The sequence below is a fragment of the Zerene cesonia genome, chromosome 22 (genome assembly GCF_012273895.1).
Source record: "Zerene cesonia ecotype Mississippi chromosome 22, Zerene_cesonia_1.1, whole genome shotgun sequence".
NCBI lineage: Eukaryota > Metazoa > Arthropoda > Insecta > Lepidoptera > Pieridae > Zerene > Zerene cesonia.
In genome coordinates, this window is record NC_052123.1 from 3197411 (window position 1) to 3222238 (window position 24828).

The 24828-nt window shown below is 32.9% G+C and overlaps 1 protein-coding gene across 1 annotated transcript in view; it reads right to left on the reverse strand.

Annotated features, from left to right (window-relative positions):
* The window catches only part of LOC119836093, a 79050-nt gene that overhangs the window by 10306 nt on the left and 43916 nt on the right, over positions 1-24828 (reverse strand). The window contains exons 2-4 of the mRNA XM_038361335.1: positions 11300-12583; positions 10852-10961; positions 3982-4076 (exon numbers count right to left, since the gene is read on the reverse strand). Coding sequence (XP_038217263.1) covers positions 3982-4076; positions 10852-10961; positions 11300-12583 — 1489 coding nt within the window. The remainder of the gene's footprint in view (positions 1-3981; positions 4077-10851; positions 10962-11299; positions 12584-24828) is intronic.

Below are 24828 nucleotides of genomic sequence, written 5' to 3' on the forward strand. Positions count from 1 at the left end.
ATAGCCTATGACACTGGCAGATTACATGGTTTCTGTTAGTGGAAGAATTTTTAAAATCGGTTCAGCAGATCCACAAATTACCCGCTACCAAGTAACAAGCTCACATATTTTGAAAGAGTAAAGTTTGTACTTTACTCTTTCTAAATTCTTTATAATATTGGTGTAGATTTTTACCTTTAAAAGTGCTTCTATAAGAAGTCTAGTTGAATGAATAAATGTTTGAGTTTGAGTTTAACTTCTTGCATTTTATCATGTATGTGTGAGGTTTAAGAGAAGCAAGATATTTGAATGTAGTAGCAGTAGAAGTGTTTTATTACTAGCTTACAATTATTCCCGCTTATATAATAAATGTGAAAGTCACCCTGTTTGACCGTCTATTTTTTTACTACACTGATAGTTCGACACCCGGAGAAAGGACAAGGGATAGTTGTTTAATAATCCGGTAATCCCGCAGGAATAGGATTTAAGCGGGTAAAAAGCCGGAATGTCTAGATTTTTCCTTTGACAGAAATCTAGTAAATCTATATATAACAATGATGTAGGTATACAAAATTACCGTTACTGATTTTATTTGTCTTACGTAATTGTGTCGAAACGAACATTTTTTACGGGAAACGTGACAAAAATGCCAAAACCGAGAACGGTCGATATTTTAAAAGCACAATGAACGTGTATTGAGAAATATTCAAGATGTGACCTCACAAGTACTTTATTGTGTGTACGATTTAACTGTAACAATAAAATTATACGTGAGTTTTGGAAGAAACTCTCAAATGGTACGTTCATTGTATATTTTAAATAGTACCTAGTTCGTTAATATCCTCGTATAAGATATGCTTTTACACAACAAATCCTTATAAATAAGAATATTGGTGAGAATGTATCAATGGTTTTTGATTACGTAAAATGTACGGAGATAATTATAAATTTAGATCAACATAGTTTTGTGAATATTTCTTTCTTAATAAGGAAAACCAAGATTACAAATTTAAATTTGGACTTATTAAGATGATACTCTACGTAACTTAAGCAGGTCTGCAAAGACAAACCGACACAATTAAATATAGCCATTGCTCATCAGCCTAGAGCCTAACAAAAATTACCATTAACCAATATGTTTATTTACAGAATATAGGTATAATTTGTTTAATCATTTAGAAATTACGCCATGCAATATTGTTTCTGCCTCTACGTTTCTATTGTTAGTTAGTCCACATTATATTTCCGTCCAAATTTTCCTCTTTAAATTACCATGAATCTTTCCTTAGTATAATCTTTTCTTATTCTTCTTCATATATTCTTAAATCTTCTTTCTAGACTGCATTTACTTAGCTTTTCACAAATTGCCTCCATTTTATAATGTGTCTAATGCTTGTTCAATAAATCGTGATTACGTTAAATAGACACGAATTGCCAGTGAAATATCAATGCAATATAAAAGAATACCGCAAACTTAATATGCATCTGCAGTCATTTTTATTTCACTACCGGTTTGAGACCTGCATTTGAAATTTTATACGCCTTACATTTTATATGGCTCGTTTGAAATTCTAACAAAAGCACGGTATTGTATATCAGCAGGCTGAAAGCCAGCCAAGTGTCAAGTTAGCCTGTTGTTCTAAGTATTAAGGGGTTTTAGGCGAAGCGACTAGATATAGTCGCAATGTGAAGAAGTTTTGTTAGAGCCAAGACTGATTTCCTCTTAAACACGATTTTATTAGCTTGAAATGTATGTTTAAATGTTTGTATGTTATATGTAACCGAATCCTATAGACTCGATTTTGATCTAAACGGACAGATTTAATTCAACTTTGTAGGGGTTTAATTCAAACTTATCAAGGATCGGTGACAGTGCAATAATTTACAATAGTGCAATTCATGAGTTTATCTCATTATCCTAATAAGGGTGGCCAATGTTAAATAATTTCCTGATATGTAAAAGAGTAATTAAGACAATTTAATGAATTCTATCATTCAAGAGTGTTTTTTTTCATTAGTAGCGGGAATTAAACAAAACTGTTAAGGTTTTGTGACAGCTTTAAAATAACTTCCTCATATTAGCTGTATGCAGCCAAAAACAAAATAATTAGTATTTAACGCAACTTTTAAACTGAATAAAAATATCTTCTCTCCTACTCATGAAAGAAGGACATACAAACGAATTCCAAAGGCATTTTATAATACCCAAAACACTTTTATGTCGATTGTGCCAAACGTGTTCTTCTGTGCATATTGAGAATTAAATTTATTTATATTTTAATGAATAAACTTTTATTGCGTCGTGTCGTCACATAGTCGCATGATCGTCCAACCAGATCGAACCTAAGCACTTCTGACTAGATACTATACAGTAACTGGTTCCAAATGATGCGGTTTTACTTTCATTTGCTAACTAAAAACTGGATTAGAATTTAAAGATGGCTTGCGTGTTCTGCATCTAATTACAATTTAATTTAGTGTACTAAAATATTTCTCTTTTTTCATTAGTATTTCTTTAGAGATTTATGTAAGCCCATACACAGATTTACAAACCGTTATCTTGATTATAAAAGCCGGCGATATATTAGGGATTGTGTTGTTGAGAGCAAATCCTCCCCTTATCCAACCTTTTGACGTCCCCTCCTTTATAGACACCCTCATAAACAGGGCCGGACTTTGCATTTTTATAGACTACGACATTATTTCAATCCCAAAATGATGTTTAAATCATAACATTTCAACTATAATTGTTTTTATGTTTTTTTTTTCATTTTCCATTCCTTATTCCATTTCCGCGTAAGTCCGTATCCCGTAGGAATATCGGGATATAAAGTTGCCTACATGTTATTCCAGTTGCCCAGCTGTCTATGTACCAAATTTCATTGCAATCGGTTCAGTAGTGTTTGCGTGAAAGAGCAACAAACACACACACATCCTTACAAACTTTCGCATTTATAATATTAGTATGAAAAGTATGATTACACAGCTAAAAATAATTATTAAAGCACGCAACGAGAAAAACTGCGAGCTAAGTACACATTATGCTATGTCATTAAACAAAATTATTTTAAAACGAGCAAGCAATGTCAATTTAAAACCAATATATCTAATTACACGCAGTTAGTCACGGTTAGTAATTTACACTGTGTTGGATTCATTTTACCTATAATTTCCTGTTCCAATAGCTATATTACAATACGCCAAGGACATAACCTAAATATTACTCTGTATTCTTGGAATTGTTTATTGGATCTAGGTTATTCCTTTATTGCACCTATTTCAACATGTTTAAACAAGTATTTTATAATTAATTATTATAAATAATGGTAATGTGTGGACGATAACAAAAAAATATTTATCAAAAGTCAAGACTTATATTATAACTGCAAATTAGGCAATATGACATTAAATACATATTGAATTATAAATCGACTCTAGCTTTAAAACTGCCGTTCGAATAAAATCAGAATAATTAGACTGGTTTACGCTATAATAAGTTGTCAATAAAAATAGAGAATAACAGAGGACCTTCCCTTTTTTCAAATCGGTTAAGAAGTGCGAATGCGGCCCTGTTGTTGCTATGGAAGTGTAGCAGCTCGTTTTAATATTGCAAGAGCGATTTTTGCCTTAGTTTATATTGTTATAAATACTAAAGCTTCATAGCCAATATTCTATGAATAGAATATGTTGTAAGTACTAGCTTTCACCCGCGGCTTCGTCTGCTTGTCAAAGGAAGAGATACAGTCGTGGGGTTTTACACGTATAGTCACTGTTATTTCGGAGATAAAGATTATCTCTTATGTCCGATGAGTAGAACATATAATCGTTTAAAATTCAGGTAGTTTTCTTCTCTAAATCTCTCTTTAAATACTAATATGTATTAATTAAAAAAATTGTGTAAAAGATTAATGACATATTTATTTTCTATCTCTCTTTGAATTCGTATTGAAATGTGTATAAAAAAAATGTGTAAATGAACTAAAATATATGAGTTTAGCTTACTTGTTAAATGCGTAAATATCTTCGATGTTGTTGAACAGCTCTGATAGTTCATCATCAGAAAACGTCGAGTCCCGTCGCCATACATGCAGGTATCCCTGAAAATTTAGATATTTTATTATCAATAAGTAAATAACCATAATGCCTCTAAAGAAATATACTTTTGGGTGTGGTTTTTATAAGTAAGTTAGTATTTATAAACCTTCCTGGCTGCCTACATCTAACGCCCTAACCGTGAATGTTTTACTGAGATGTATTAATATTAACCAATATAAGACTTTCTCATACAATGGACAATCTATCGGTAAACCACACGGAGTCAGAACTCAATTTGCGTACACGTCGCGGAAGACAAGTTGTCTAGTTCAGATTACGAATGAAATTACATTTGTACTCTGTCTATAATATGCACTGTTTCATACTCGACATTTCATTTGAATATGATCTTTATCCATGCAAAGATAGAGTTGTAATTTGAAGGAATTGAGTTGTTGAGTTTGGTGTACCGTGTTTACCTGAATGCTATGGCTAGTAGTAAATTTCTGATTGTATCTTCATAAAACCTCAATTTATGGAAACGGATGCGTTCCCAGCCACTAGTAGAATAGTATCGCAAGTCCATTTTAATCAATATTTACAGAGAAATGTTAATGGTCATTATTCATTTTTGTATATAAAATATTATTAATTTCGAAATTTAGCAATACATATACTATAGTAAATTCTATGCCGAATTTTCAAAGGCAATAAAACCCGCGGGGCACGTCTAGTAGTGATATGTTATCTGACCTTCTCTATCACCGGACATTACAGATTCTCTTGCAGTGTGCACCACAATGATACATACTATGCAATTAAAATACACTCCCCCCATGAATTAAAGCCGTGTTTTATAATTATGCCTTACATTTAGTATTATAATAGTATTTAATCCATTGCATAAACAAAAAACAGAAAAACGTGCGATAAGTTTCAAGACATATACGCTAATTTGATAATGTGTTTAAAACATAATACTACAAGATGGTAAGAATCACGAAGATACCTCTAAATCATGCTCATTGTTTATCAAAACGTTCTTCAACAAACATACTAATTAAATAGTGATGAATTTTTTTTAATACAATTAATACATTTTTAGTAAATCGCGTATTCATATTTCTGAGCTTATTACGTAAGCATGTGTGCCTCCGGCCCTCTGTACCGTCAGAGTCCGGCTGTGTGCGTGCTTCAATCTAGCTTCTGTAGAGTCCCCTTAACCAGAGGCGTACATTTATTTCAAATAACAATGTATTTACGACACAACTCGGACATAAAATCTAATGCGTAAAATATACATACAAATATACAAAACAACTTTGTAACTTAGCGACTACACTCAGGTACTTAAGTTAATTTGCCGATTAATAAAGAACCGCATTTATAGTTGTTGTTGTGTGTGTGTGAAAAAAAGTATGTCTGTGCTATGTCTATTCAACTTGCTAGCCAAAAATAACGGCAGCTATCTGAAGCACTGACAGCTTCCAAAAAGGATCTCTCATACTGCAACCACAGATAATATAATAGCCGCGACAGAGCGACCTCACCGGCCTCCTTTTCACACTATCTATTATGACTAAATCAATGTAACAATCAGGTACGTAACTTAGAGACAGGTTATATGTGATATGCCTCTCATTATGAGCTGACTAACACAATAAACTGTAAACAATAAAAAAAAAAACATTCTGTCAGTGTCATTGTCACGGCTGGAGAGTGCTATGAATCATGACATACATTTTTGCGGTTTTGAATTTATGGTATTGTCCATACAACATACATGTCCGTCTAGGCCTATTCTAAGAATGTACTGTTACAAAAGAATATTATTTAATATTGTACTTAATTGTATATAATAAATACATTGATGTCGTAAATATTATTATGATCTTTGAAAGTGAATTGGCTGGTAGAGATCGCTTTTTTTTGATGTGGAAGTCGAGCAAGCTTCGGCACGGATTGGACCAGCTCGCGCCGGAGAAGGTACCGCACCGCTACAGAAGATCGGCGTGTAATATAAACATGCTACTTCTTTTTTAATGTCAGCAATAGAGCTGGTGGGACGCATGATGGTAAGCGCTACCACCGCCCATGAACATTTAGAGAGGCATAAGGTCCATTGCAGACCTTACGCCTCTACAAATCGATTGCCGACTTTAAATTGGGAAGGGATTAAGAAAGGATTGGCGAGTGGAATAAAGGAAAGGACTGGGAAGGGGAAAGAAAAGGATATGGGCCGCCGGCTCCCCCACTCAGCGAACGAAATACAGCAGAATGAATGTACTGTGTTTCGTTCGGTAGTTGGGGCAGCCGCAGCCCCGTATCAATATCCTCATCCTTCCCAGTCTATTTACCCCTTCAAAGTGAGCAACGCATTTGCAGCGAACCTACCACTGCAAATGTTCATGGGCGGTGGTGATCGCTCACCATCAGACGAACCACCACAATAATTTGTCCTGATAACTGTCTTTGATAAATTGCTTTAGTTCAAGCTAAAATGGGGAAGGCTTTTTTGTGTATGTTCACAGATGTCTCCGAAAACTGTGGACTGATTATTTTAATATTTTTTAAGACTTAAAACACGCAGACAGGGGTACACATTACACGCTGAAGATCATGGATGTAATACACTACTGTAGATATATCGTCAACCCGATAAATGTCAATAAATATATCTCAGCTATTGCATTCGTAACGGGATACCATCCTGCGTTGCTTAACTCGCCAGGGCCGTCACTTGTGCATTTTTTGTAAAACTAGAACGGATCTAGGGCTGCTTACTGTATTGGGCCATGATGATATAAAATATTGTGAATTTTAGATACAATATTTTGTAAAATATTATTTTATAGTTACTAATTTCTATGCTATTGATCATAATAACAAAATCATATATAAAAACAAGCAAACAAACATGTGACTATAAAAAACAACATTTTATTGAAGAGTTATAATTAAATTTAACATACATAACAATAATTCTACCGTTATTTTGTTTTACATAACTCGTGATTATTAATTCAAGTGGCAACCCTGTACAAGATGCGCGGGCGCAGGTACAAGCTCATTCAAAAGCGCATTAAATTGATTCAATAAAATAACTGTATCACGCCCACAGTGGCTATAAATATACCATAGACTACCCATTTTTTATTAAGCCATAAAATATTTTACATTCAGTATCATTTTATGGTAAAAATACGCGTAAGTCCGATTTAAACAACAATTAATTATTGAAGCAGACATATATTTTTTATTAAAATTGTCCGCGTAAGCGATAATGTAGAAAATGCATGGACAAATATATATATATATTAATATTATAAAACTGAAGAGTTTGTTTGTTTGTTTGAACGCGCTAATATCAGGAACTACTCGTCCGATTTGAAAAATTATTTCAGTTATAGATAGCCGATATATTGAGGAAGGCTATATATATAGGCTATATGTGTACCACGGGCGAAGCCAGGGAGGACCGCTAATAATATATAATGTAGAAAATTACATGTGAATATAATTACGATGATATAGTTTCTATCACATTCATAACATAGATATTTTCCACATTCAAAGCAGTATTTTGAATCTATAATTCTTGACACAATGTTCCATTTATAGTCTGTGGTACAAATTACTATAATAGTATGGCCCACGTTTATTCCGGTTAAGTCGACACCCACGATGCCCAATATTAACTGAAGATAAAAATAAGATGAATGAAGCATTCGACGCCATCTTGTCGCATATGTTCGTATTTATGTTTATTTTATAGCATTACAATAATACATTTTCAATGCATTTTTTATTTTATTAGGTGTCTCAATGGTTCGGATCTCGGACTTCAATCGAAGGAAAGAAACAATCAAATAGTTTTTAATCAATTCATCCACTTACTATATAGCCTATAGCCTTCGTCAATATATGGGCTATCTAACACCGAAATATTTTTCAAATCGAACCAGCAGTTCCTGAGATTAGCACGTTCAAACAAACTCTTCAGCATTATAATATTAGTATAGATTATGCCCATCACCACTGCTCGAAACGGTGAAGAAAAACATCGTAAGGGGCTACTGAAATTCAGCGAGGCCTATTACGCGTAGCACATGCTGAATAGTTACCCATTTTAGCGCCACACTGATTAGCTTTAAGTCCACCTTTTTATTATTAGTTTGTAGAGAGGTGAGGTGGTTATAAACATTCGTTCTTTCTAGCAAACTGATATGTCCAAGGATTAAAAGTTCCACAGCATGTAACATCAATCCACGACCAACGTACTGGGCCGATGGAAACGATGGAATGAACCCTCATAAGAGGCCCGTGTCCCCGCAGAACTAATATATAATAAACATGGGCCATATTATTATAGAAATTTGTGACACAGACTATAAAACTAATCAAAATAAAGTCTCGATCTGGTATAACGCTGAAACACAGTGGCCGTAAAGAAAATCCATCAGAGAAACAGATGTAAAATGCATCTGCTCTATACTCCACATGGGGACCGAGTACTTCACTATAATTATAATACTACAAACTGACCGCGGCATTGTTCGCCTGCTCTTTATCCCCATATAAAATTCCATCCCCATTTTACAATATCTAAGTTAAGAGCCTAGTAATAAATATTTCGATTATCGTCTATAACCCCGTAGCATTATTAATTATAATAATAACCCTAAAATACATTAACAACTTATATTTATCCCCTAACTTTTACCATATTATTAAGCACAATAATTATGATCAAAGCTTTTTCTAAACCTTCAGTTATAACTGAGACTAGACATAAATCCAGATAAATAAGAAAATACATAAAAATATGCGTCCCGTAAAGGGCCAGTTCCTTATTAAAGACATTTTAATATGGTCCTGACAGATTGACATGATGATTGATTATTTTAACCCACCAATCTATAAGAACCTCTATCCTAGCAAATTATGTTCTTTGGACAGGTCAATCTACATTGGCCACTCCAAGTAAACCTTATCTAGACGGAGAGTTTTAGACTCTATAATGAAGTAACACAGTTCATTATCGTAAATTTCAATTTTATAGGTCTCCCAACGGGATGGAACGCCAAATACGGGATGATAGAGGATGGAGTGGTTTTTGCTAATTGTAACTAATAGTTCTAGGCTATGTTTGACGGCGATCTGAATAAAAATCAGCATTTCATTCGTTTTATATGGGTGTGCTGGATTTGTGGAGTTCTTTGGATAATTCTAACTGTAAATATGTAAGTACATATCAGTGGCTACATGGACTCATCCGTACTTTATAAATGGTGGTTTTTATACCTAGTAGGTTGACTTTATTCCAGTCTTAATCTTTCTGTACAACTTCCAAACTGTTAACCCGTAGTTATTAATGTAATTGAGAAAAGAACAGTATTTTCTAGTTCCATATTACAATTAATTTTTATAATTTGTTATACTACATGCCTGGAGCTAAAAAATGACTTATATAAAACTGTATGTATATATGTATGAGGTCCATTTTGTTTTAAAAAATATTCCATATTTACATTTTGTGTATAATTTTTTTGTTTCTTAGCAACGCCTTGTTCTAGTGACCTCCAAAACACAAATCGATTTTAGTGTCGTATTGCGATAAAGCTTTTACTATTTAAAACAAAATCAATATCTATGATTCAGTAATGACTAACTAAATCACTGAAAATTTTAAAAAGATTTCTAATCCAATGGTTATATAAAGTACCTACATTCATAATTAATTTAAGTTAGATTAATATTCGCCAATCAAAACTATTCGTATACAATTAACAATAACAAAATCGAATCAGGAAATGCAACCTCTTTAGTTCCATATACTGTAACATTGCGCAAAGTTTAGACAAATTTAAATATGGAAAGAGGCGTGAATTGGAACGCATCTGATGTTTCAAAGACATAGGAAATGGCGGGAACGCAAAACAAACAAATGCTACAACGGATACCGTAATGGTTGAGATAATTGGCCGCGATGAAATAGTAAAGGATCAACGGCTCCAATTAATCTGTTTTTAAATATACCAAAGATATACCATTTTGTACAGAATTTCCTAAATCATAATATTACATTTATCATCATAAAAAGTGACTAAAATAAAAAAAGACTAATAGAGTTCAAATGCGCAAAAAAGTATTATGGATTTCATTAAACCCTTTCTATATACACAATAAGATATGTTAAAAGTTAACACTATTATATACGAATAGTAAAACATAATTAAATGATATCCATCAAAATAACTACGATTATTAAATGACACGAATCAATCGCTACTGTTTTATTTCTAGTAAGATACTTTACGATCGAATATGTCCTCTAACGTCAACCTAAAATTTCATTTATTCAAAATTTATTGCTAAACAATTCCAAATGATCCATTGTAATGTTAATTGAAGTACCGACTATTGCATTTTTTAGAGAACGCAATTACAAAATATAGATAGATAGATAACTCTTTATTTGCACCAATACAAAAAGACAAATACAAAAAGGACACAAACACACGACACAATTACGTACAAATAGGCGGTCTTATCGCTAAGATAGCGATCTCTTCCAGGCAACCTTAGATCGAGGATTAAAGTATACGACTAATAAGAGGTTGATGGTGCACAACTCCAGAATTATTAAAAGACAAATAAATAAATAAATAATATTTTTATATAAAGAAGGTTTCGCATTTCCCTTACACCCAATTTACATTACATTACATTCAAAACAAACAGAAATACCAAATTAGTTCCCTGTACCTCCTTCCGTCTACCAGAGCCCAAAGCATATGCCCCGTGAACCGTAAACCAAACATATCCATCACTCACCTCGACCACTTGTCGCAAATCTTCCACGTAAACGTTTTCAGTCTGTACTATTTCAGCGCACACTCTCTCCAGCTGGGACAGTCCCGATAGCTCCTCGAATATATTTTGCCCTGGCAACACATGTTACGTTACAAAAAAATTACGATTTGGACGTGTACAGAAAACGACAATGTTTCAATGTACTGACTGTGGCATATTATTTTGATTTTACATTAAACTTTTCAATAGTTTTGCAAAATGCGCTTAAGTATACATTTTTATGGTAATGAATTACAGGTAGTAATAACGTTCTCATTTGTTTAATAGCTGCCTGCTTTAATAGAGAAAACTACTTTGAAAAAATAAAAGAGGTACTAGACGTTCTCTGTACTAAAAACAATGATTTTTCATTACGTAATCCAGCAGAAACTAGTTTTTATTTGTTGCAGTATACTTGAAATTTACTTACTTGGTATTGTCTCCGTTCGACTCTCTTCTGATATGCTCGCTTTCAACATACCAGCGTTATTAACAAAGTTATTGCTTCCATTAGCAGATGTCATGTCCGCATCGCTATGATCATCCAAACTCTCGATCGAAGCTAGGTATGCAGAGTTCACTCCTCCCTTATTTTGAACACCACTGCTTGACGTTGAGCTCGACGAGGCAATGGAACTCATAGAAAGCGGTCTAGTTACTTGTACAGGCGGATTGAGTCTTACAACTTCTTTCTCAGGTCCCAATTTCAAGTTACCCGTCGATCCTATTCCTTGCGGAAAAGGACCTGATTTCATGAGCTGTTTGGATACCTCTTTGGGTTCTTTTCTAGGCAGAGTGCTAATTACATCATTTGTTTTTGGAAATTTCGCCGGTGACAACTCAGGTGTGGATGTCTTTTCTGGTTTTAATGGAGAATTATCTTTTGATGACAGTTTAATATCGAATTCTCTATCATTTGAAGATATAGAGAGTTCGATAGATTGATCGATGTATGGCAAGGATAATGATTCGAAAGCGGTTTTATTATTATTAGGTACATCGTAAATAGCCAGTTGATTATTTGTTGGGACGTCATATGTTTCTGGCTCATCAATTTTAAACTCCGGTTTATTAAATTTTTGTGGAGATTCAACTTTTTCATCCGTGCTTTTACCAAACGATTTAAGGCCACACGGCTGATCATAAATTTCTACTGATGGTAAAATTTCGACACCGGACTGAGATATTTTGGAAGTGGCTCCTACTAAAGGAATATTACATTTACGTGTCGATGATCTAGCAATACTGATTGTTCTCTTTTGAAATCGCAACGTTGTTGTCTCCGACGCGCTGGACAGCATTCGTTTAACGTTCGGTGAAAGGTTATCGAATGCCGTTTCTGTTTTCGTTTCTTTGAACACCTTTTGCGGTTTGTCTTTAACATCGACATCACTGGTAAAGTCACATTTATCACTAGCACCATTGTTATCACTTTTAGTTCGAATGTTGTAAAGAGAACTTTTGTTAAGCGAGGCAATGGGAAGTTTGACGCTGCCCGCGATTTTGGATGGGTCCTTTGGTGGGCTGGAGCAAACGTCTGCTTTCGCGCTGTCCTTATCTTCTGTCATAGTGTTTGGAATGTTTTGTACTGGTGGGTCGTTTCTAGCATCTTTGGCTGTTTCTAGACGGATCGCATCCGGCCTTAAACTCTTTGTTGGCTCGAGGAGGGCATCGTATATTCCAATGAGAGTGGGTGTGAGGTCTGTTGTACTTCCTGTAAAAGAAAAATGAACATTAATAAAGATTAATATTACAATAAAAGGAAAGATTAGAAAGGTCAGATGGTGACTAAAGAAAAAAACATATAGAAACAATCATTAGCAGATAAATCTAACACGATTCTCATAATCTAAAATTAATCTATCCACACACTAAAAACAAGACTCATAGTCCATGAATTCTCCAAACTATAACCGTTCCTTTTAATTTTAATATGTCACAACAAACCATCTACGATTACATAACAAAAGATTAGACCTTTGCGAGAGTTTTAAATTAAACCCGATAGCCATAAAGGTAGAGCAAGATTATATCTGGTCAGGATTATGTCACTGCTGACAAAAAGGCTTTTAAAGTTATTAAGTGTATCGTGTGTCGCAGAAAAGGGTCGAATGACTCCTGACTCTGACCTTTATCTGGATGTTGTTTTATTATGATATCTGTTGATAAAATAGTTGCTATGCACAAAGACAATATTTAATTAGTTATTGTAGTTTATTTTTTCATATTATAATTATAAAAATCTTTTTTTAAATATATATATATATATATATATATATATATATATATATATATACAAGAATTGCTCGTTTAAAGATATAAGATCTCTATCATTATGAATATCACAATACTAAAAACACAATAAATAATATTCCTAACAGCCTATTTCTATTTATTTTATACTTTTTTACCCATATCGTTCACGTCCTAACACGTGGCAATACTTAGAGCAACTATCATAACCTCAAAAGTCTTTTCATTTAATCATATTCTCACAGCTGTGACATAACATCCATTGTTCGTGACCCGACGTTGGACGGAAGTGAACCATTACTCGGGTCAAGGGTCAGTAGCACGCCGAATTGTGATCTTAATTAGGTATAGTGATATTGCAATATCTTAGGCTGCTTACACACAATGTGAGGCTTCTTGTGAAAAAAATCAATCGACTAGACATCATTTTTAAACGAAGTTCTAATTTCGACTGACTTTGATTCGAAATTGTTTTTTTTTTTTTGGTTCTATTACTCGTTAACTTGGTGGATGTTTAAACGATTCTTTTTGTGATCTTTGAATCGTGAATCTTTGTAGAACTCTATGAACGTCGGTGTCCTTTTTTAGAAAAACTACAAAGAATAATTATTAACTACAATAATTATTACAAAATATTAACATTATATGTACAATATATATTGAAATTAAAAACAATTTAAGCGTGGTGGGTTGTTTCATAGTTATAACTACATATAGCAATCATTGAGAGTATGAAGTCTGTTTAGTTTATAACGTGGCCTTATTGATAATCATCTCTTGTAAATAAGATACACGATTTCATAAGTTATGCTCTAATTTGGTAACGCTAACTTTGAAAGTTTTTTGTTTTATGTACCTACTAGCTGCGACCCACGGTTTCACCCGCGTAAGTCCGTATCCCGCAGGAATATCGGGATAAAAGTTGCCTATATGTTATTCCAGTTGTCCAGCTGTCTACGTGCCAAATTTCATTGCAATCGGTTCAGTAGTTTTTGCGTGAAAGAGCAACAAACACACACATCCTTACAAACTTTGGCATTTATAATATTAGTAGGATTAAACCTATATTTAGTGATATTTCCATTAAACCATTTGTGCAATGGAAATCTTAATACATTAAAACCGTCACTTAAATAACGCAGTCGGGTAATAAAGACGCTAAATATCCTAACAAATGAATAATACGTATATGTTACATATTAAATATTTTACATGCCCACAAACAAAGCTAAGATCAAAGACTGCTTTCCATATTTAGAATGTTTCCTGCATCCATTATGTGGTTTGTGGCATTCGCGGAATGCACGCGAATTGTTATGAAAACAACTCTTGAAATAGTTATTGTTGGGAGCTTTGTGTTCATCAGCGTTTTTGTTAATTTTCATCAGACTTGACCTAGAGAATAGTGAAGAAATGTTACTCTTTTGATAGAAGTTTCTAGCAGTGAACTGGCAACTTATATAGATAGTTTTTTGCAAGGAGGTTTGTTGTTTTGTAGGGTTCCGACCTGGTTGTTAGCTGTTGTTAGTTAGCTGATGGGTAGCCATTACCACCGCCCATGAAGATACGCAGAGGAGGCCTTTACAAATGTGTTTCGCGCTTTTAAGGGATAAGATTGACGATAGGAATAAAGAAATAGAATTGAGGGGGTGACGAAAACTTCAGTTTTAGTTACAGGCTAGTTCTGATATTAAAGTATCTAATCATAGTTAAAATAAAGGGGCCCATGAAATAAATGCTCTGTGTTTTGATCGCAGCATATGCTAAGAAGCGAACTTTGCTATTACTTCTAAATGATATACTTTTCATATTTTTGAATGATTATCTTTAAATCTGTTATATTCTCCCTTTAACACCCTCACACACCCAGTAAATACGTGGAACTTTGCGAAACACGTGGTGAAAAAGCTACTATCTATAAGCTAGACTATCTCCTATAAACGCTATAAGAAAATAGCCACTAATCTTTCATTCATTTTTCATTCTTTTGAATAAGTTGTTCTTTCACTTCTTAAGATTAATATGTTCACCACTATGTTCACCGTTCACTTAATAAACATCTGAAACTCTAAATAATAAACTTACAGACGCAACAACATGGTGAGATGCAAATAACATACTCTATTGGACTCTTAACATAATATACATCATTTAACCGCACAAATGTGTTACTGTAAAGGTCCCACTTTCTACTTTCAATGTGTCAATATCCACCCATTATTATAGTTCCTTATATTGTTCACTTTCTAAAGTTTATGATTTATTAGTTGCCTACGACTTTAGTGTGCTTATTTTATCATCGCTTTTACATACTTTTAAGTCTTCTGTACATATTTTTAAGGGTTCTGTGCGTGATATATATGTTAAAAATAATGACAAGTTTAGAATGAAGTTAAGTGGTAAGTGATATATTTTGGAAATTTCGAGCGCTGCGCTTAATAAATCACTTTGACGTTATCAGTCGAAAATATGATATCAAACAAGCTATTTACCAAAATTATTGTAGACTATACTTATTAAAAAATTAATTTGATTTTTCATTTCTTAAAAATATTGAGCTAAGCCGTAAAAGAATTAAAAGTTATCATGTAAATAAATCATATTAAACAGTTGACATACGTTACATTCACCACAGATTATAAATTCTCTATTTTCTCCCAGCATATACCACACCACAGATTATAGAAACTATCGCAACAATTAGCATTTTCCAAAGGAATGCACATGCGTGTCTGCAGTTTTCCCGCCAACATGGCGCCGACTTAGGCGCCAGGACAGTCGCTGTTAGGGCCTGCATCTATTGATGTTTTATTGGGTTTTATATACTTTATTTTGGTCGGACTTGGCTTTGTTAAGGAAGTATAAAATAATTGTATCGTCCCTCTAAGTAATCTTATGTATATAAAAAGTGCAAATAGGAAATGAGGAATATATGGTATTTCTTAACTATTTCTTTAGATACGTTCTCAATACATCCAATATCCATATGTTTCTATTAAATATAATATAAATTTAGAATATAACCGATCAGCTTTATATATTAAACTTCAATATTAAAGATGACAAAAGAAGAACTTTACAAATTTGTTCCTTAAGATACAATCATAGATGTAACATAGGCATTATTAAATATCCCAATATCTATCACAAAGAGGTATCCCTACAATTAATGTCTCTTTCTAGATTCTTGTTAGATTCTTGTCGAGTTTTCTAGTACTTCTAGTACATGTATACTATGAACTTGTTTTTCTAAAACGTACCACTATCTCGTATATTGTAATGGGATTGGATTCCTATACGTAGGCGTTCTTTATTATCTTACACTACGTATGTCACGATTCTATGAGAACAGTACAAGATCTCAATATTGGAAGAAATCTATTTTCAATTATAACTATAGCTAATTCAGCGTGTGTGTGTGTGTGTGTATATATATATATAGGATCTTCTAATTCAAGGGCCAATTTCCCCACTTATCAATCAGGACTCTCTGATCTTCGCTTTTGACTCGTTGACACATGGACTTTTATACATTTTTGTATGAAAGAAATCAAATAATAAAAAAAAATCAGTTCGGTTCGGCTTATAACTGACAAATAATCTACATAGTATAAAATGAATGACCCTGTCGACAAAACATGCCTTATTTATTTACTTTCGGCTACCCTCTTTTTTTTCAAGTTTTTGATGCGTTTCTTTCTAACCAAAATGTTTTCATCGTAACTGAATGAAATTGCAACCTGTTAAGTTTAACGATTTCAAAGGTATCGATTGACGACCTCACCCCTCATGTGTAAAAAGATTAAATTTCACATACATTTCACTGATCAATTGAATCTTCCTTGTAATAACAAACATTGGTTTTAAGCCGATTTCAAAAAAGGAGGAGGCTACCAATTCGACAATTTTTTTTTTTTGTTTGTTACCTCATAACTTACAGATTTTTATTACTTTTTTGAAGATAGAATGTTCATGTGATTATCCAATTAAAATTATGTCTATGACACTTTGAAGGCGGTAAAGATTTTTGTTAGAAAGAATTATTATTATAACCATAATACACCAATACTCCGTTCCCAAAGGGTATAACGGAGCCCTAGTAATAAGACTTCGCGATCCGCCTGTATGTCTCTCCGTCCGTCTGTAACCAAGAGCCTGGTATGTTGGAGTAAGCCCAACCAATTAAGATTTTTTTTTATTTTGCAAATAAGAAATATTATCAATACTACAACCTTACAAACCTTTATTATCTACAGAACATTACATCGTGTTAACCGACACCAGCAAATTAAAATTAATCATTCCTCATCAATCACTGTTATCTTAGAATATGGCAACATTGACAGCGAGTCGTGTCATTGCAACAATAATTACTGGCAATTATTATAAATTGAAGATGCTAAAAGGCAATAATGTCAATGTTTATTCACAGTGATAGTGCATTAAATGCCAAAGGGCTTAACATCCTACTAATATTAAAAACGCAAAAGATTTTAAGTATTGATAGATGGATGTGATACTCTTTCACGCGAAAACAGCTTTTCGTATCTGAATGAAATTTGATACAGAGATAGATTATCATCTGGATTAGCACAGAGGCTACTTTTTTAGGCGAGTGACGAATGTATGGCTGTCTGTATACATCCAGTATTGTTAATCTTAACAGATTTTGATGAAACTGGGCAGTGATGTAACTAATGAAGCAGAAAATACATAAGCTGCAGCCTGCAGAAATATTTGCTTTTGCCCGCGGTTACGACCGTAAATGAAACAGCGCGACATAACTAGATGTTATAAACTAACTTAAAAATGTTGTTCAAACAGTCATTACCGACATGTCAAAATATTCCCGCGCTTACGCACTTCGAAAATCAAAAGCCCAATCCGGTCACGATTAGTGCGTGCGCAAACCAGATGCCAGTGTTATCAGCACAGATAAATAATGAATATTCATGAACGGACGCCGTTAGTCAGACATACTTGACGATGTTGCCACGTGTGAAATGTTTATTAATGTTAAAAGGTCAATGAGTGGTGTTTTCGTGATTGTTATTGATCGATTATAAACTAATTACAATGTGAATGAGCATTCGAATACTTTTATTTTATAAACTTAAAAGTTCATTATCATAAATTATATTCACCAATTCAAATGTGAAATCACGTTGAATTACAAATATTGAATATTGTAAAGGATTCAATGATAATATGTCCCCTTATGTCCCTTCACATACTAGAATAATTTTAAAATAAATAGAAATATTAATAATGAAATAAACAAAATACATAAAATATTAAGACATAATAGTTTCAAAATCAGCTATTACATTATTACGAAAGCATAAAAATTATATAATAATAAAACACGATAGAAATTTATATGTAAAGCAACCGCCACCAAAAGAGCTGTATTTGATTTTACTTAACGTGAACATCTACCGTGAAGTAAAATACATTCTAAATTTGAATAATAATTGACATATTACGCACAATGACATTTTAATTCTGGCCACAGATATCGATATGTGATTTTCAATGTTTCTTATGCAAAAAGGTTTCATATGCCAACAGTTGCACAGCAATTTTGAGTCTGTACACTTTATCGATACTTTAAAATCGTTATTCCCGATTCAATTTAATCCGTAATGACTATAATAAATATCGATGACCCAGTGACTAATACCACCCACGGTTAAACAGTTATAATTGCTTATAAGATCGAGTGATAATTCTGATTGGACTATTAATGGTAATTGTGTTTTATCACAACATATACAGTAGTGACGAGTTTAATTAGTTCTTTAATTATGGATATACTTTGATGGTATTTTAATAGATGTTAAAATTGCAATTACAGTTTTATTTTTACCGATTGTCCATAAAATGCTTATATGTTTCAGGTGTAAGGTTGTGTATATAATATATGTAAGTATTCAACCACACCATTAAAATGCCTGAATAAATGAATATCTGCATGATACCATATATTGTTACAGGCTTAGCAATACAGTATTAGTATAAAAACTAAATATATTTTTAATAACATGTGTGTTACATTTAGTAGTTATATATATTTATAATAGTAAAAATCCTACTAATATTATAATAAATGCGAAAGTTTGCAAGGATATGTGTGTGTGTTTGTTGCTCTTTCAAGCAAAAACTACTAAACCGATTGCAATGAAATTTGGTAAGTAGACAGCTGGACAACTGGAACAACATATAGGCAACTTTTTATCCCGATATTCCTAAGGGATACGACTTACGCGGGTGAAACCGCGGGGCGCAGCTTGTTTTGAATAATTTAGAAATTAAGTTTTTTACTCGATACCTCCATGAGTTTTCAACCGATTCACGTGATAATTTTTGTGTTTGATAGGAAATTGTTATTTTTTTGCCAAGTATTCGTTATTTGAAATAAGTGTTTCCTGGATAATTTATTTCACAAAGTAATACCTAGAAACATTGTTTTCAATGTATCCTAGGTCAAGAATTTGTAAGTATCCCAGACAACAGAGACTTAGAGCAATGGCCGAGGCAGTAAAATATTGAATGTCAGTAACAAAATTTTAAAATCTTGCACATTTATCCGACTGCCCATACTGTATACATAATAAATGCAATGGGTGAAAATCATTATCAAGTCATGTCTCGAATAATCCTATCCTACTAAGATTATAAATGCGAAAGTTTTTAAGGATGTGTGTGTGTTGCTCTTTCACGCAAAAATTACTGAACCGGTTGCAATGAAATTTGGTACGTAGACAGCTGGAATAACATATAGGCAACTTTTTATCCTGATATTCCTACGGGATACGGACTTACGCGTGTGAAACCGCGGGGCGCAGCTAGTTACGAATATTTATCTAATTTAAAATAACATTCCCGTTAATATCTTAAAAAATTACTTTAATTGTATACTAATGCAAAGTTATTTGTTCAATAGATAGTCGTTAATTTTTATTTATTTCGCTAGTCGTTTTAATAGAAACAATAAGGTTGATACAACGTTAACTCATTCGTAAAACTAATCTACCAAGAACTAGCTTCCATCCCTATTAGACAGAATATACCAAAAGAAAAATTCTTACTTCAAAGAAAACAGTTGCTAACAGTTATTTCTGAAAACAATACTTATTTCACTAAAGATTTTAAATTAACATTCACTTTCTCTTACGTCAATATGTGAAGAAAGAAAGAAGTTAATTTTATAAACATAAGAACTATCTTATCTAAAACTCACCCCAAAGAAGAAAGCCTACATTATAATATGACGTTTATTTCTACCACAGCAATTAAGCTACAAATGACATAAATCACCAATGTTGCCACACTCAAAAAACGCGAGTAAGCACTAAGACAAAATGTCATATGTTAATTTCTCACACGGCACCATTGAGGCAACAGAGAGCCCACTTGAATAATGCTCTCGACACGCTTCTCGACATTCCAGAGGTCCACCACTCATTTCACATTTAAATTATGGGACTGGTGGGACTCTAAAATTATTACAATTGCAGCGAGCAACACTTTCTATAAACTAATCATTTGAGTAATACACTTAGTTTCATATAGATGCTTTTATTTATTGATTTATTTGTAATGCTTTATTGTAGAAAATTAAACGTAAGCCTTATACAAGGCTTAAGTCACTAATACTTTAGGTGGCGCATTAAAAAACAAATTGATATTTAAATAATCAATTATTGTTTCTATGTACTTATTACCAAATGGTCACTTAATTAATTTTCGACGCAATATGTAAGTTTAGTATAATCCATGTTAAGTAGCTCCATTCTTTTCTATAATTAATTAGCATATTGTATAATAATTAAAATATAGACAAATATGTTAATTTTAAATAGCCATTAACGAAATATAATCACTTGTGAACAGCTGATGGTAATACTTCATATAGACACCAAATAACTAATGAGATAATATGACTTCTATAATTCCAGACTAAAACATCTAAAACGACATCTACTAACATCGTTCCTCACAGCATAAAATAAGCATTATTATATACGTATATAAATTAAAAGTACATAAAGGCATTTACAAAGGTCAGCCCCTATCGTAATGTTAGCATTTATAGCGAAAGAACGAGAGTATAATTGATTACGTCGTGATATATTTACATATCTCAATAAAAATACAATTTTCGAAAAGATCAATTTAAATAAATATCTCAACAGTTTCAACCCTATTGACAATAAACAATATTTTATAAAGTATTACCGCAATAACCAACAATGTACCTGAGGTAGCCGTTTGTAAACAAACAGTGACGTCACCATGACATCATTTATATACATCTTATGTGATTCATAGCTAGAACCTGTTTGACATTTATTGACATTTTATGTTAAAGCCACTAGAAGACGCGTCACCTAACAGCATAGGCTTTATAGAATGACATCCAGAAAGTTGGGACGATATGCAAAACCTCGAGTCCTTGGGTAAATGTTGGTAATTCTTTGTGTTCTAATTTCAAATTTGAGTTTTCGGCGTATTCACCTCATGAAGTTAATAAATTGATGGATTACCATAAAGAAACATTCGATTTTTGAAAATGTTCGATTTCATTTATGACCTAATAACTTACATATACATTTTTTATATATGAAATAGGGAAGCGTTTGACAATTATCTCGCACAATAATCAATCCTAATCCAAAATTTGTTATCCCGGATCATCATTTTAACCCATGTTTGCCTAAAGGCATGTAATAACCAATCTCCGATCCGAGTTTAATATCTTTTGAATCACTCCACCTCTGGATGGACGAATCACAGATTGTAGATAGGCCTCTGTTCGACACTAACAGTTGCTGCATGCAGACGGAGTACGCATCCCTTCAAGGTACCTGTTCTCTCTACCCTTGAAGACCTCCAGATATTACTCTAGGAACTCTCTTGTCTGGGAACCACTAATCCATATTAATCACTTTTTAAGGTGTTCTTTAAGAATTACCACTTGGATATGTTTTCTATTGAATTTTGTAGATATACCGACACCTTATCCACATTCGAAGAACAACTAATTACCTACTTTTATGTAATTGTTATGATTCATTATTCCTCGTATTTAACTTTGATGCTTATGCTTAACATTTTAAAACATAAAATCGCTTATCTGTATTATTATGCGTGTGAGTGTCAATGAACGATAATATTGTGATTTTACGACTGAATTGCATATGCAACCGTTGCTAGGCAACGCGTATTGAGATTACCTGCGACCCACCTAAATCTTATCTACCTACAATTAAATAATTGTCTTTAACTGCCCTAAAGGTAAAAAACCTAATAAGCTATATATGTAGGTTATAGAACCTATCTTGGAGAGTAATGAAAATACATTATAAAGTATTTGATGATTTCTTTTTTTTATTCACAAAAGTGTAATAACCTACCCTAAATAAATTTGACATAAATTTAACAGTACATAATACTGCGTTAATTTTAATGATTTTTGAATTAGGTACTGTAAAAATTTCAATAATTCGCATTGCAATTCAAATATGACATGAAACTCATGCTCCAAGGATTTATTTTTTTAGCTATTACCTCACAAGGGATCTAGAACTTATTATTATGCTAAGAATTAATGAGATAGCGTGGGAATAGAGATAATAAAACAATAACTTAATAACTTGTACAAAAAAAAATAGATACATACAATCGTATAAGTCATGGATTTGTACAAAATTCTGAATACATATTAACGACAAATATTCACTTTTAACGTTATAATTTACAATAATTTGTCCCAAACTCACCGTTCGCACAAAATCCAGTGATTTTTTTTATATTTACTACAGTAGTTTCACTAAAACTTCACTTCAAAACTAGAAAAACACAGAGTGTGTACATAACACCATAACCAACCATTCACACCAATATCAAAACCAACACTAATTGAATTCGAATTTTTTTAGAACACATGGCGAGATTCGAAATTTAAAAACAAAACAAACGAGCGTCGTACGTCCTTTTACGATCGTCACTGGCTATGATTCACCAACAAGGCAAATAATAGTAATTAATTGTATTTTAAGATGGTGCTATTCGCACACGATTATAATCTTTATTGCTTAACGCGTATGAAGTTTATTGGTGAATCAATTTTCGAGTTCTATGACTCAATGGGAGGAAATACGACGTCCTTATAATTACGTGCTGGGTGAGAAAAGTCCTTTGGCTTGTTTATGATTGATGGATTGTGAATTTATAATGTATTGGCCAGTGAAAGTAGAACATTTTCAAGCATTAGTATGTCAAACCGATGTGGACCGCGCAAAATTGGACAATTAGTTTTTTTTTCGCAATTTATCGTGACGTTGAGAAATGGTCTTTGGTTACACAGTGAACTCAATATCAGATTGTTCTTTCTTATTTGTAGCGATGAGTAGGTTTGATCAAATTTACCGATTTAAATTTAAAGACCTAATTGGCAGATGAATAAAATGCTACGGAATTTCTTAGAATGCTGTCTGAAGCTTCTAAGCAATACTTTTTAGTTTGAATCATAAGCAATGCAATATTTTTAGCAAATATTTTTGTTTATTTATTTTTAAAATAATTTTACAAGGCCGGTACTAACTACTTTAATAAATTAACCCTTTGCCAAGTAATATGTGATAGCAAGATATTTTTTATCGGCGGACGAAGCCGGGGCAAACGGCTAGTATTTACATAAATCAACTGAAGTAGGTTTCGTTTTCTATATATCCACAACGTAATAAAGAAAGTTATTATAGTTCACAGTATAAATAATTTCAATACATACAAAGTACAAACTAGATAGAAGCATTAGCATATAATTATAATACCACAATACCCAAAGGGGCCAGAATTGCGTGCTGCATCTCACTTAGGTCGTCTTGAAGGCCGCGCGAATGAATGGGAGGCCTCCTACCGGCGACCTCACAGCAATTTGACCTTTATCAACACTGTTTGGCGGTTAAAAATAGAATTGAAATAATAGATTATTGTTTTGCTTATTTTATGGGATCCTTAAAAGCAACCAATGGAGAAGGTAGTAAAATGTCTTCAAAGCGCTTGTAAGAAGTCTAGTTGAATAAATAAATCGTTTTAAAAAGAGAAAACATTTATTTTAACATACAGAACACAACACATGCAACAGATAATTATAAAATTAGAATCATAATTTATACAGTAAAAAAAATCTATTAAAATTGAGAACAAATTACAAAAAAAGACGGAGGGCCTTGTCCATAACCATTGGATTTTTACTATGACTTTTAAAAAAGCCAACCATCTTATTTCATTGGGAGTTTTACTTGACAGCGCGGGCGAAGCCGCGTACGGAAAGCCAGTTAAGCCTGTGTCTATTATGATGGGAAAGTAACTCCACTTCCCTGTTTATATGTTCTATAGTCCTGATCGGTACAATACTATCCTATTTAATATTATAAATGCAAAAGTTTGTAAGTATGGATGTATGGATGTTTGTTACTCTTTCACGTAAAAACTACTGAACCAATTGCAATGAAATTTGGTACGTAGACAGCTGGATAACTGGAATAACATACAGGCAACTTTATCGCGATATTCCTACGGGATACGGACTCAAGCGGGTGAAACCGCCGGGCGCAGCTATTATACAATACTTAGTCTGGCCATAAATACTGTTACACTTAATTATAAAAAAATATTACATTTGAATTTCGAATCTGT